Raw genomic sequence first — 13,387 nt, forward strand, 5'->3', positions numbered from 1 at the left:
CATTTAGTCCTGATTTCACAGTGTTAGGCTGGGTTCACACATTGTTTAAATGTATTTGAAGCATTAAATGTCTTTCAGTTTTATGTCTGTTTTTACCAAGTGCATGATGCATGTTTTGAGCTATTTTATATAGTAAAGATAAATATTTTTTTAATTTTCTTTGGCATGTTCTTTTATCACATATGCATAAAACGCCCATAAAACGCCCATAAAACTCCATAAAACAAAAAGACACATAAAAATAGCTAATGAAAAAAAGGGAACATTTGAGGCCTAATTTTTTTTGTAAAGCAAGCATATTTTCGAGCCTTACAGCACTGTTTAGGGACAGATTCACAATGTTCATACCTGATTGGCAATGTATTTGTACATTTTTAGAAGAAATACCAGGGGAATGACATGCAGCAGAAAAAGTACTCCATAATTTTGTTATTGACTGCATAGATGTAGCCTCCACTAGTATTTGTTTAGACATTAAAGAATCATAGATACAACAATAAGTAAGAACATCGCAACTCAGCAATGATAACTGGATATGCCAGAGTTGCTTAGATATTGCCTGCTTTTACCTATTTAATAATGTCATGTTGTTCGTGCCAAGAGAGGAGGAAGAGTCAACCAGCATCCCGATGAACAGTAAAAAATGACTCTGAAAATACTAGACAGAAGCACAAATTCATATTTTAGGATGTAACGACACTGGTAAAATGTGTAAGATATTAGGAGGAAGATATCAAAGTTACCAGAGGTTTGTGAATGATTTGAGACATAAGAAGAAAGGGAAATGGATATGTGAATTGCAGTTAGTGTAGAAACACAAAAAGTGACTTGTATAGTAAGCCAACGCCGGCAGGATTAGGTGTGAATGGGACTGTAAGACAAGCAGGGTCTGCCCTGGAACCCTGATCCCTAGGTGCACTGGTGCATGAAGAGTGGAGATAGATCAGCCAGGGCTTGGAGTTCTCAACAATTACTTTCAGATCACTAGGGATGAAAACTAACCATTTTGTTAAGGCAAACCATATGAACAATCACAGCAACTTTCTCATGTAAATAGACAGTTTGATTTTGCCTTAACAGATTGTACACTGAGTGCAAAAATTTTAATAAATTGTTTCTTATTTTTAAGCAATTGTCAGCAGGTCCAACATATTATCTCCTATTATAATGTGTCATTACAGGGTGACTCAGGGGGTCCTCTGATTTGTGAGGAGGCAGCAGGTAGATTCTTTTTGGCAGGTATTGTCAGCTGGGGAGTGGGTTGTGCTGAAGCCAGAAGACCTGGGGTCTATGTGAGAGTAAGCAAGGTTCGGAACTGGATCCAGGATGTCATTTCAGCACCTGCTCCAATGGAACAACATACAAGTTTGATTACTACCACCAGTAATATAAAGAAAACAACCAACACGAAAGTTACAACTGCACGACCACTGACTAAACATTCCACAACTAAAGCTAAACCAGGCAGCAGTACCATGCCAGCTAAACCAACCCAGAAACCTCTTAGTACATCTAAACCTCAAGGTATGTAGCCAACAAAAGAAAAAAAAATAAAAGCTGAATATCTGGTGTCTAACAAATATGAGCTAAGGTCTGTAAGGTTACTCCATGAGAAGTCAGCCATGCAGACTGAAAGGCAGCAGCCTTTTGATATTTGGAGATAGAGTGACAATAGAATGCATTGTAAGTCAATGGAAAGTAGTCTGAGACAATCAATAGAAAATAGTATCTAACATATTGTGTTGTTATCTGACAATTGTACATTTTCCGGTATTCACACATCACCTATTAAAGGTTTTATTCTACCGTGGGAAGTATTGGCACTCTATCATTGGCTGAATTTTCTATTAGTACAGTAGGATTTCTTTAAAAATAAATGGTTATTACAGTGTATTGCAGTTTGAATGCAATGGAAGTAAAAGAAAATTCTTCTTTTGTTCAATGTATATAAACAAGCATTATGGTTTCAGAATGTGGCAGCCGCCCTGGCCTGACAAAGCCCAACAAAATAGTAGGAGGTTTTGATGCTGTCAGAGGGGAAGTACCATGGCAAGCAAGCCTAAAGGAAGGACCACATCACTTTTGTGGGGCAACAATTATTGGGGATCGATGGCTGGTGTCTGCTGCTCATTGCTTCAACCAGTGAGTATCCTAGTTTAATATTTAACTATGTCTTAAGGATTGTTAAGTTGAGGACATGTACCCTTCTTCAAATCATACATCTTACCCTTTTTCTTCGAGTTATTAACATCTGCTCTTGTTATCAGAACAAAGTTGGACCAAATTACTGCTCACATGGGTTCCACGGCTCTAAGTGGAGCTGACACAATGGCTGTTAAGGTCAGCTTGAAGAGAGTTATTCAGCACCCTCATTTCAATCCTCTAACCCTGGACTTTGATGTAGCTGTGGTAGAACTGTCACATGCTTTGACTTTTAACAAGTATGTGCAGCCTGTCTGTCTCCCATCTGCCCTGCAGAAGTTTCCAGCTGGTTGGAAGTGCATGATATCAGGATGGGGCAACATCAAAGAAGGCAATGGTAAGAATTTGGGGAAGACTATTACAATGTTTATGCATTTTGGATTATGAGCCAAATACATAGGGGGAGATTTATTAAAACCTGTGTAGAGGAAGAGTACTACAGTTGCCCGCAGCAACCAATCAGATCACTTCTTTCATTTTACATAGGCCTTTTTAAAAATGAAAGAAGCAAGCTGATTGGTTGCTATGGGAAACTGCACCACTCTTCCTCTGCACCGGAGAGTTTGATAAATCTCCCTCGTAGTGTATTGAGAATATATGTTAGAGTAAAAATGTTAAGTGGCTTGCCCCCGAAGCAGGCATAGGTTATCTGTGTGGTTCCTTCATCCCATGAGAACAGCATGAATCAGAAATACTATCTTCTATGCAGTGTCTAAGCCAGAGGTTCTACAAAAGGCTTCTGTGGGTATCATTGATCAGAAAATTTGCAGTGTCCTTTATAACTTCTCAATAACAGAGCGGATGATCTGCGCAGGATTTCTAGATGGAAAGGTGGACTCTTGTCAGGTAAGGCTGCAATGTAGACAACAGAAATTAACAATAATAAATTAGGAATAACTTACCGTACCTTCTCACTTAACCTTCATGTTTTAAAGGGAGATTCTGGGGGACCCCTGGCATGTGAAGAGAGCCCAGGTGTTTTCTTCCTGGCTGGAATTGTAAGTTGGGGTATTGGATGTGCTCAGGCCAAAAAACCAGGGGTTTATAGTAGAGTAACAAAACTTAAAGACTGGATTCTAGATACAGTGGCTCCTGTATTAAGGACTACCGATAGTGGTATGAACCTGCCCAAGTCAACTGTGCTGCCTACAACTCCTGTGACTACTACAAGACCATCTACTGTGCGCCCGCCAACATCCACTGGGAGAAGGACAACTACAGTATCTAGGACTACATCTCAAATCAAACCTACTAAAAGCACTCCAAAGTCAACTACAGCTAAAGCCACAAGCAAGAGGACAACTACTGTCAAGACAAGCACAACAGTAGCAAGGATCACTGAGCCACCCAGACCCACACAGAGACCAGGTGAGTGGAAATTGTATTAACTTTAGGCCTTTAGGGCATTTTGGCAAGTAATACACTAAGTAAAGACTGTATTGAGCTCCCTACAGAAGTCATTTGGTTCTGAGTGAGGTTTCATGTTGTGGCTCCAGATTTCTTTTAGAACCCATGAAATGAGTAGTTTTCTTATTTTGAGCGAAAAAGCTGTACAATATGCGACAAGAACTGAAAAAGTTTCTCTCTAATTTAAGGGAAAAAAAGCAAAACAAATGTGTGTAGTTTAAGGTGTATCTTACTTCATGCAATATCAAAGTAACAAATTTATTGATACCGAAACTAAGAAATTAGAGAGAACTGTTAGGTTACTTAGATAAATGCACCTTACCATATTTTTTTGTATTCTGCTAATTACATTAGACCAGTATCCAAATAATTTTTATTGTGTCTTCTACACACCTTGTGTATATTTAATTGTATTAGCACATTAAATCGGGTTTCCAGGCAAATATAATATATTATTATGTGCCATCCTGTGCATTAAAAATAATAAAAGAAACATACTTTCCTTCCCCTGCAGCTTCTGCTGTGAGATATTCCATTCCCCACTTCACTGTTCTTTCTCCTTCCAATAACATGCCGCTCAATGCTCAGCCCTGTGATTACCTGAGCAGGAAGCAGCACTTGTAAGGAGAAAGAACATAAATGCAATGGGGACCAGACAATCGGACTGAAGGAGCAGGGGGAGGAAAGTATTCTATATTTTATTTTATGCACAAGGAGGCACATAGTAAAGCAGTACATTTGCCTGAAAAAAATCTTTACAGGGGTACTCTGGAGGAAAATAAATGTTTTCAAATCAACTGGCTCCAGAAAGTCAAAACAGTTTGTAAATTACTTCTGTTTAAAAATGTTAATCCTTCCAGTACTTATCAGCTGCTGTATACTACAGAGAAAGTTGTGTGGTTCTTTCCAGTCTGACCACAGTGCTCTCTGCTGAAACCTCTTTCCGTGTCAGGAACTATTCAGAACAGGGGCATATACATGTAACAAACCTCTCCTGCTCTGGACGTTTCCTGAAATGGACAAAGGTGGCAGCAGAAAGCACTGTGGTCAGACTGGGAAGAACTACACAACTCTCTCTGTAGCATACAGCAGCTGAGAGCACGGGAGGAGGCCATTACCCACCTTTTTGCTGTCCTATAGGTGCTCCTATGCTCCAGTCAGCCATGGCGTGCCGGAGCATTGGGGCACCCATAACACTATTATGCTCTATGGAGTAGAATTGAAGTAACAGTCTCCTATGGGTACTAAAAAAAAGTGTAAAAAAATTAACTTTTCGGCAAAAATTACGTGATGTAAATTCTTCTCTTCTGAACTCTACAGCTCTTTTATTTTTCCATATACGGGGTTGTGTGAGGGCTCGTTTTTTTGCATCATGATCTGTAATTTTTATCAGTACATTTCTGTTTTGTGATGGGACTCTTTGATTGCTTTCTATAAAAAAAAATGTATGGTATACGAAGTGATCAAAAATGCGAAATTTTGACCTTTGGTATTTTTTTTTACGTGTACGCCATTCACTGTGAGGTTTAGTTAACATTATCATTTAATAGTGCTGACATTTACGCACACAATTTTATTTAAAAAAAATAAGAAAAGGGGGTGATTCAAACTTTTATTAGGGAAGGGGTTATCCAGGAATACAAAACCAGAGATAATTTCTTTCAAAAAATGCTCCTCGTCTGTCTCTAGGTTGCGTGTGGTTCTGCAACTTAGTTCCATTGAAGTGAATGGAGCCAAGTTGTAATACCACACCCAACCTGGGGACAGACGTGGAGCTGTTTTTGAAAGAAATGATCGCTGTTTTTCTATTCCTGGATAACCCCTTGTCTAATAAAAGTTTGAGTCACACCCCTTTTCTTATTTTTTTTTATTATAAAATTGTGTGCAGAACTATTAAATTATAATGTTAAATAAACCTCACAGTGAATGTCGCACACGTAAAAAAATTGATAAAAAGCAATCAAAGAGTCCCATCACAAAACAAAAAATGTACTGATAAAAAATAAAGATCATGGTGCAAAAAACGAGCCCTCATTTTCCACCTAATGTCCTTAAGGGGGTTAAATGGACTAGAGTGTTTACCCTGTCCAGCCCAATACCCCCCCCCCCCCCCCCCCCCAGCATGTTTCAAGCTTACAAGTGCGAGATCACACAGTTGAACACCCAAGCAACCCACTTCAACAGGGGAAAAAAACAACAACCTGAAGGGAGAAAATTATCATACCTTTTCAACTCACCCTCCCCCCAAAACCCTAGAAACTGGGACTTAGTTTAGAATTTAAAGCAGACATCCAGCCATGCTCTAGCAGCAGAATATCCTTTGACAATCTCGGGGTCTAAAGTTGCCCTGAAATTTTAAAAGACTAGATACAGATATTCCAGAGGCCCCATAGACATGCACGAGACTTCCAACAAATATGTATTCAGGGTACATGTTCAGGTAAGCATGCATTAATATTTCTTTATTTTTAGGACACCTTACCCCTTTAAAATTTTCCCTTCCAAAAAAACGTTGTATTTAATTCTTTGAGACATCTGTTGAACATGCACAGTGGATATGCACACAGGGAGTATGGAGCGGGCTCCATTTATGACAGCACTCACCATAAGGCCATTGCTTTTCATTTAACCACCCAGATACCACAGTAAATAGTGACTACAGCATCTAGGTGTTTTTTTGTGGGGTGTTGGTCCTGTTAGAATTCCAGTCGGCACCCATGCAATACAATCATGGGGTGGCAATCAATTTCCATGGCAGCCAGTGGCCTGCTGAGGCCTACAAGTTTTCTAAGAGTTCTAAACAAGTGTGAAAAAAGAAAAAAAAAGTAGTAAAGCATAACAAAGACTAAATAAATGAAGTATGGTTGTAATCAAACTAAATTACAGAATAAGTTAACAAGTAATCAATCAACCTACAATAGTGACCAAATTTGTGATAACAACCACTATGTGAGATCCAACAGCTAGAACTTATAGTCCTACAGTAAAGACCTCACTAATGCAAAAAGAACATACCAAAATAGATTATAAATATAAATCTTTATTAGACACAAAATAGAGGACAAAAATCAGTAACCCCACACAAATCACATAAAATAACCCAAATACACAAGACATTTAAAATACATAGGAGGGGAAACAAGTAAGTTATACTGCACTGTGAACAATGTATAAATACAACTAGAAGCATGGATAGCACTCACCGGGACTTCTGTGCAAAAAAAATCTTTTATTGTACAGTCATCATAAGACGATACAAAGCAGCTAGCAACATACTGGCGGCAGGAGGCACAGACACCAGTCCAAGCCAAGACGCTATGACAGCTGTTTTGTAGGACGTGCCTACTTCATCAAACCATGCCTTCTGCCCCCAGCATGTTGCAAAATGGTTTGTGTCGTCTTATGATGACTGCACTATAAAAAAAGATTTTTGCACAGAAGTCCCAGTCAGTGCTATCCATGCTTCTAGTTACCTGTTAATATTGATCAGTGTTTTGTGCTTATGGGATCTAGCACCTCCAGACTGTGCTTGATATATCACGCTCCTAGCTTTTTATCCTGATTGCTAGACTTGTGGGATACTAATGAGGTGGCTACATGCAGTGCCATACATATCTCTTCCACTCATGTTTTACTAATGTATAAATACAACCTCCCATAATTTGCACAATTACATTATTTTATTTCTTTTTTAATTTTACTCCACAATTTATTTTTTGATTTGCAGTACATTTCATGATAAAAATAAAGTACATTTTGAATCCACAAAAACAAGCCTTGATGGGAAAGTAAAAGTGGTATGGCTCTTAGACGGTGAGGTGGTAAGAATGAATCAGCAAAAAAAAATTCGTTTTTTCCAGGCTTAAAGGGGTACTCCGGTGGAAAACAATTTATTTTAAATCAACTGGTGCCAGAAAGTTATATACAGATTTGTAAATTAATTCTATTTAAAAATCTTAATCCATCCAGTACATATCAGCTGTCTGTCTGTCCACATTGCTCTCTGCTGACACCTCTGTCAATGTCAGTAACTGTCCAGAGTCCAGAGGAGAAAATCCCTATAACAAACCTATCCTGCTCTGGACAGTTCCTGACACTGACAGAGGTGTCAGCAGAGAGCATTGTAGACAGAAAAGAAATTCAAAAAGAAAATAGCTTTCACTATAATAAACAGCAGTTGATAAGTACTGGAAGGTTTAAGATTTTTAAATAGATGTAATTTACAAATCTGTTTAACTTTTTGGCACCAGTTGATTTAAAATAAATTGTTTCCCACCGGAGTACCCCTTTAAAGGAAAACAGTCACTTGTTCACCCATACTAAACCCAATACACCGGGTTATAGTGCAGGTGAACAGGAGACCGATGCGGGCTCTCAGACTTTAATACGTACCTGTAGTCCGGTGCCTGGTTCCTCTAAAGATCGGCTTCTTTCTTCTGTTAATTGCGCGCTGGAGGCGGCCCGCCGGCTGGATTGGAATATTCATGGTCGCTGGTCACGTGAGTGCCTGTGCCTACTAAGCACTCACGTGACCAGCAACCATGAATATTCAAAACAGCCGGCGGGCCGCCTCCAGCGTGTGATTCACAGAAGAAAGAAGCCGATCTTCAGAGGGAACGGGCGCCGGACTGCAGGTACGTATTAAAGTCTGAGAGCCCGCATTGGTCTCCTGTTCACCCGCACTATAACCCGGTGTATTGGGTTAAGTATGGGCGAACGGATGACCATTTTCCTGAAATCTGAAAAACCCAAATTAGACTTTTATGAGCATAAATAGACATTGTAATATAAAATGTACAATACTTTACTTTTGACTGCAATATTAAAGTAAATGACATACTTGTTATTTACTAACAAATGGTTTATTGCATTACGCTACTGAAAGCAATCTGTGTATTTCCTTAGTTCCATGTACTGCTTCCACCTACAAATGCTCTAACAGACTCTGCATCAGCAAAACAAACCCAGAGTGTGATGGGATTCCAGACTGCAATAATGGCTCAGATGAACAAAACTGTGGTGAGTACATGACACATTTCACTCTTCATACCCTTGCCAAGTAAAGTGGATGTATAAGACAAATGTCTTTTTAAAATGGTTTATATATTGTATTGAACTATCCATTCAAAAATATTGGGAAATATTTCAGCTTTCACACTAGCTAGTAAAGCAGTCACAATTGGCTGACACTTCCTGTTTACTATAGCGCACTTGTCAGCGTTGCTGTACTACATATGACAATATAGCAGTAGTATATTCTGTATACAGCTCCCCTGTCACTACCTGATCTGTGGTGGTGGGGTACTTCACTTCTTGAAACTGTCTTTGACATTCCTCAGTTAAAAGGGTTATCGAAGATGAGAAAATCAGAGCAAATTTCTTCAAAAACAATACCACTCTCCTGTCTTCAGGCTGTCAGTTCCATTGAAGTGTTGAAAAACAAGTTGTAATACCACACACAACCTGAAAACAGGTGTGGTGCACTTTATTTTGGAAACCGCGGCTGGGGACCCCCCCATGATCTCTCCTGCAGCACCCCTGTTTTTCAGCTGCACAGAACGAGGATAGCTCTGTTGCTGATGACAGGCAGTGCAGGGGACAGAGTATCGTGATGTCATGGCACCGCCCTCTCATGACGCCACACCCTCAAGGCAGGTCTATGGGAGGGGTATGGCAGCCGTCACGCCTCCTCCCATAGACTTGCAACGAGGGGGCGGAGCCGTGACATCACGATACTCCGTCCCCTGCACCCCTCGTCATCAGCCACAGAGCGATCCTTGCTCTGTGCAGCAGAAAAAGGGGGGTGCTGCAGGAGAGTTAATCTAACATCTTATCCCCTTTAAAGACCAGGCCAATTTTCTATTTTGTACTTTTGATTTTTCAATTGTACTTTGTAATGACATCAATTATTTTATAACAAAATTCTACGGCAAAACCAAACAAAACAAATATTTGTTGGGTGAAATTTCTAGGCAGTGCACTTTTTGGTAAAAATTACAGGTCCATACGATTAAATGGATACCCAATTTATGTAGGTTTTATTTTACTACTTAAAAATTGTATGATTAAAAATGTCCTCTTCTGACCCCTATAACTTTTTAATTTTTCCGCATACGGGGCTATATGAGGGCGAATTTTTTGTGCTGCCAGGATCGTTTTTTTAACATTTCAGATTCCTCAATTAATTTTGATTGTGGCGTCTAAAGGGTTAATGCCGGGCATCGGCCCGATCGACAATGCCCGGCATTAACCCTGGGTCCTGGCTGCTCACAGTATCCGGGACCCACCGGGTATGAAGCGTGCTCAGCTCGTTAGTGTGCTTCAAACCCCTGTAACGGGACCAGGGCGTACAGGTACATCCGTGGTCCTTAAATACCAGGACGTAAGGGTGTACCTGTACACTCTTCGTCCTTAACAGGTTAATAAATAGCTATTTCATAAAATATGAGAAAGGATCGCAGCACACAGAAAATTGAATAAAGTGCAGTGTTTATTGCATCCTCGGCAAACAAAGAAGTGAAGTGATAGCACTTCTTTGTTTGCTGAGGATGCAATAAACACCACACTTTATTCAATTCTCTGTGTGCTGCGATCCTTTCTCATGGATTGATATTGGATTCCCTGACCAGGAACCCTATGATGGCGTGCACCTTATTCTGAAATCAGTTGGGCGGATGTGGGGTTCTTGTGGACTTTGTATTTCATAAAATAGCTACAACATTTATACATAACATGTATTTACATATGTTATGTGTTGTATTTTGATGCGTACTTGCTGCTGTTTATTTTCCTTTCCATTGAAGTCAATGGGTAGCAATATCAGATGTGTAATACATAGCTGATTTTGCTACCATTTGACTTCAATGGGTAGGAAATATGCAACAGCAAAGTACGGAAAACATTTTTTTTTTTTTTTTAAATCAACTGGTGCCAGAAAGTTAAACAGTTTTGTACATTTTATTTAAAAATCTTAGCCCTTCCAGTACTTATCAGCTGGTGTGTGCTCCACAGGAAGTTCTTTTCTTTTTGAATCTCCTTTCTGTCTGACCACGGTGCTCTCTGCTGACACCTCTGTCCAAGTCAGGAACTGTCCAGAGAAGGAGAAAATCCCTATAGCAAACCTATCCTGCTCTGCACAGTTCCTAAAATGGACAGAGGTGTCAGCAGAGAGCACTGTAGTCAGACAGAAAGGGAAAAAAAAAAAACTTCCTGTGGAGCATATAGCAGCTCATAAGTACTAGAAGGATTAAGATTTTTAAATAGAAGTAATTTACAAATCTGTTTAACTTACTGCCACCAGTTAATGTAAAAAAAAAATAAAAAAAATTCCAATGGAGTACCCCTTTAACTGTGAGAGAAGGTGATTGTCATGTCTAATTGCTAGGGCTCTTTTTCTTGTGTTAAATTATTTCATTCATTTATTACACCAGGAAAAGCTCCTGAATTTGAAGTGTAATGTTTTACTTTCTGTTCAAACATCTTGTGTTATGTTTTTAACATTGGTTGTGGTACAGATGCTCCCCAGAACTGACAAACCTTTTGTGTTCATGTGTGTGAATTCTTCCGTTTTCTTGCTTTTCTTATCAGGCTTGACAACTAATGCTCTCACTATTCCCCTCCTTTTGTTTTTTTTTTTCTATCACCACAGACTGTTTTTCTTCCAGAGAGTTCACTGCAGACTGTTCCCTGTTCCCTCTCTAAATGGTTCTTCACTACAGGCAGTTCCCCCTCAGAGGGTTCTGTCACTTCAGTCTTTTATCCTTTCTAAGACACTTGTCTCCAGGTATTCCCTCCTGCTTCAAAGTTCCTGGCTTCCTGGAGCTTCTTCACTCTACAATCTTTTCTTCCTGTGGCATCTTCACTTCATACTATAGACTGCCCCCAAAGGGCTAACATACAGGGCCCTTAGAGAGAAAGTCCTGGTTGGTTCCATTCTTTTTGCCACTGACTTTGCACTGCGTTCAGAATTGTATTGTCAGTAAATAAAGAAATGGGGGTATTGACCCAAGGGACATGGAAAGCAAGATAAAATAAAGATCAGGCCCATCTTTCCTTGTGCATAATGAGATGCCAAAGTAAGAGACTCCTTTCAATCATTACAGGTTTACCTATAAAACATCAGAGTTTCTGGTGACCTGCCTCTTATATGATCAATGCATACACACCCTGCTGCAGCTGCACTAGTGTAGGTAGGTAAGGCTAGGTCCATACGGCAATCCGGCCCCCATTAATCATATCCGTTGGCATCCTGCCATAAACAGGATGCCAACGGATACTGTTAACGGGATCAGTGGATCCCATTCACTTCTATGGCCAAACAGAGTCCCCTACTAATGCCTTTCGGGGCATATGCGCTATTTCGAAAGCACAACAGCCCCAGAGTCCACTTAAAATAGCAGATACGTCCCGAACGAACTCACTAGGTGACTCCATTCAGACATAAAAGTGACTGGGGTCTGCTGCTCCCCTTATAGGGGTTATCCAGGTATAGAAAACACAGCTAATTTCTTTCAAAAACAGTTCCACATTTGTCTCCAGGTTGGGTGTGGTTTTACAACTTGTCTCCATTCACTTTAATGGAACTGAGCTGCAGAACCACACCCAACCTTGAGACAGATGGGAAGCATTTTTTTTTAAAAGATAGTAGATCTGCTTTTCTATTCCTGGATAACCCCTTTAACAATATACGTCGGCATCATGTTTTCAGCAGGATGCCGATGGATACGATTAACGGGGGCAGGAACGTAGTGTGAACAGAGCCTAAAATAGATACAAAAAACACATTTTATTTTAACATATTTTTTTATTTTTTTTATATTATTATTTTTTTTATATTATTTTTATTTTATATTATATTTTAACATAATAGCTTGCACCATTGGGAACATTTCGTTAGTTTTTGTTCATTGGGGGCAGATTTAGTAAAACTGTCTGGTTTTCCCATAGCAGCCGATCAGTGCTCAGCTTTCATTTTACTGGATCAATTTGAGAAATGGAGTCTGAGCTGGTTGTTATGTCTTAAACAGTTTTGATAAATCTGCCCCATTGTTACCTGGTAGAAATAACAAAAAGAGACGAATGGTGAGAGACTAATAAAAAAAATAAAATAAAAAAAAAGACACAGAAACTTTTTCAGTTCAGGGAACCTAGTGTACCACAAATAAGGCAAATAAGGTGTCTGGTATTGTGCCGAGGGACTGGTACAAGGCGAATGTGGTACCAATGTTCAAAAAGGGCTCTAGGTCTTCCCCAGGTAATTACAGACCGGTAAGCTTAACGTGCATTGTGGGACTCATAAAGGACTACAAACAGGAATACAGAGAGGATAATAGTATTATAAGTGATAGCCAGCATGGGTTTACTAAGGATAGAAGTTGTCAAACTAATCTAATTTGCTTTCATGAAGATGTGAGTAGAAGCCTTGACAGAGGAATGGCTGTGGATATAGTGTTTTTGGATTTTGCAAAAGCGTTTGATACTGTACCTCATAGATGTCTGATAGATAAGTTAAGGTCTTTGGGCTTGGAAACTTTAGTTTGCAACTGGATTGAAAACTGGCTTATGGACTGTACCCTGAGAGTGGTGGTCAATGAATCGTACTCTGATTGGTCCTCGGTTATTAGTGGTGTACCCCAAGGTTCAGTGCTGGGCCCCCCTCTTGTTTAATTTATTTATTAATGATATAGAGGATGGCATTAACAGCTCTGTTTCTATCTTTGCAGATGACACCAAGCTTTGTAGCACGGTACAGTCTATAGAGGATGTGTATGGGTTACAA

At 39.6% G+C, this 13,387-nt stretch overlaps 1 protein-coding gene across 3 annotated transcripts in view; it reads left to right on the forward strand.

The window, feature by feature from the left end:
* TMPRSS9 (transmembrane serine protease 9) overlaps positions 1 to 13,387 on the forward strand; it is a 211,012-nt gene that overhangs the window by 170,911 nt on the left and 26,714 nt on the right. For all 3 annotated transcript variants that reach the window (XM_056569902.1, XM_056569904.1, XM_056569905.1), the window contains 6 exons: positions 1,182 to 1,524; positions 1,971 to 2,142; positions 2,268 to 2,539; positions 2,912 to 3,048; positions 3,138 to 3,570; positions 8,515 to 8,628. In XM_056569902.1, the coding sequence (XP_056425877.1) occupies positions 1,182 to 1,524; positions 1,971 to 2,142; positions 2,268 to 2,539; positions 2,912 to 3,048; positions 3,138 to 3,570; positions 8,515 to 8,628 (1,471 nt within the window). The remainder of the gene's footprint in view (positions 1 to 1,181; positions 1,525 to 1,970; positions 2,143 to 2,267; positions 2,540 to 2,911; positions 3,049 to 3,137; positions 3,571 to 8,514; positions 8,629 to 13,387) is intronic.

The sequence above is a fragment of the Hyla sarda genome, chromosome 1 (assembly GCF_029499605.1).
Source record: "Hyla sarda isolate aHylSar1 chromosome 1, aHylSar1.hap1, whole genome shotgun sequence".
Classification (NCBI taxonomy): domain Eukaryota; kingdom Metazoa; phylum Chordata; class Amphibia; order Anura; family Hylidae; genus Hyla; species Hyla sarda.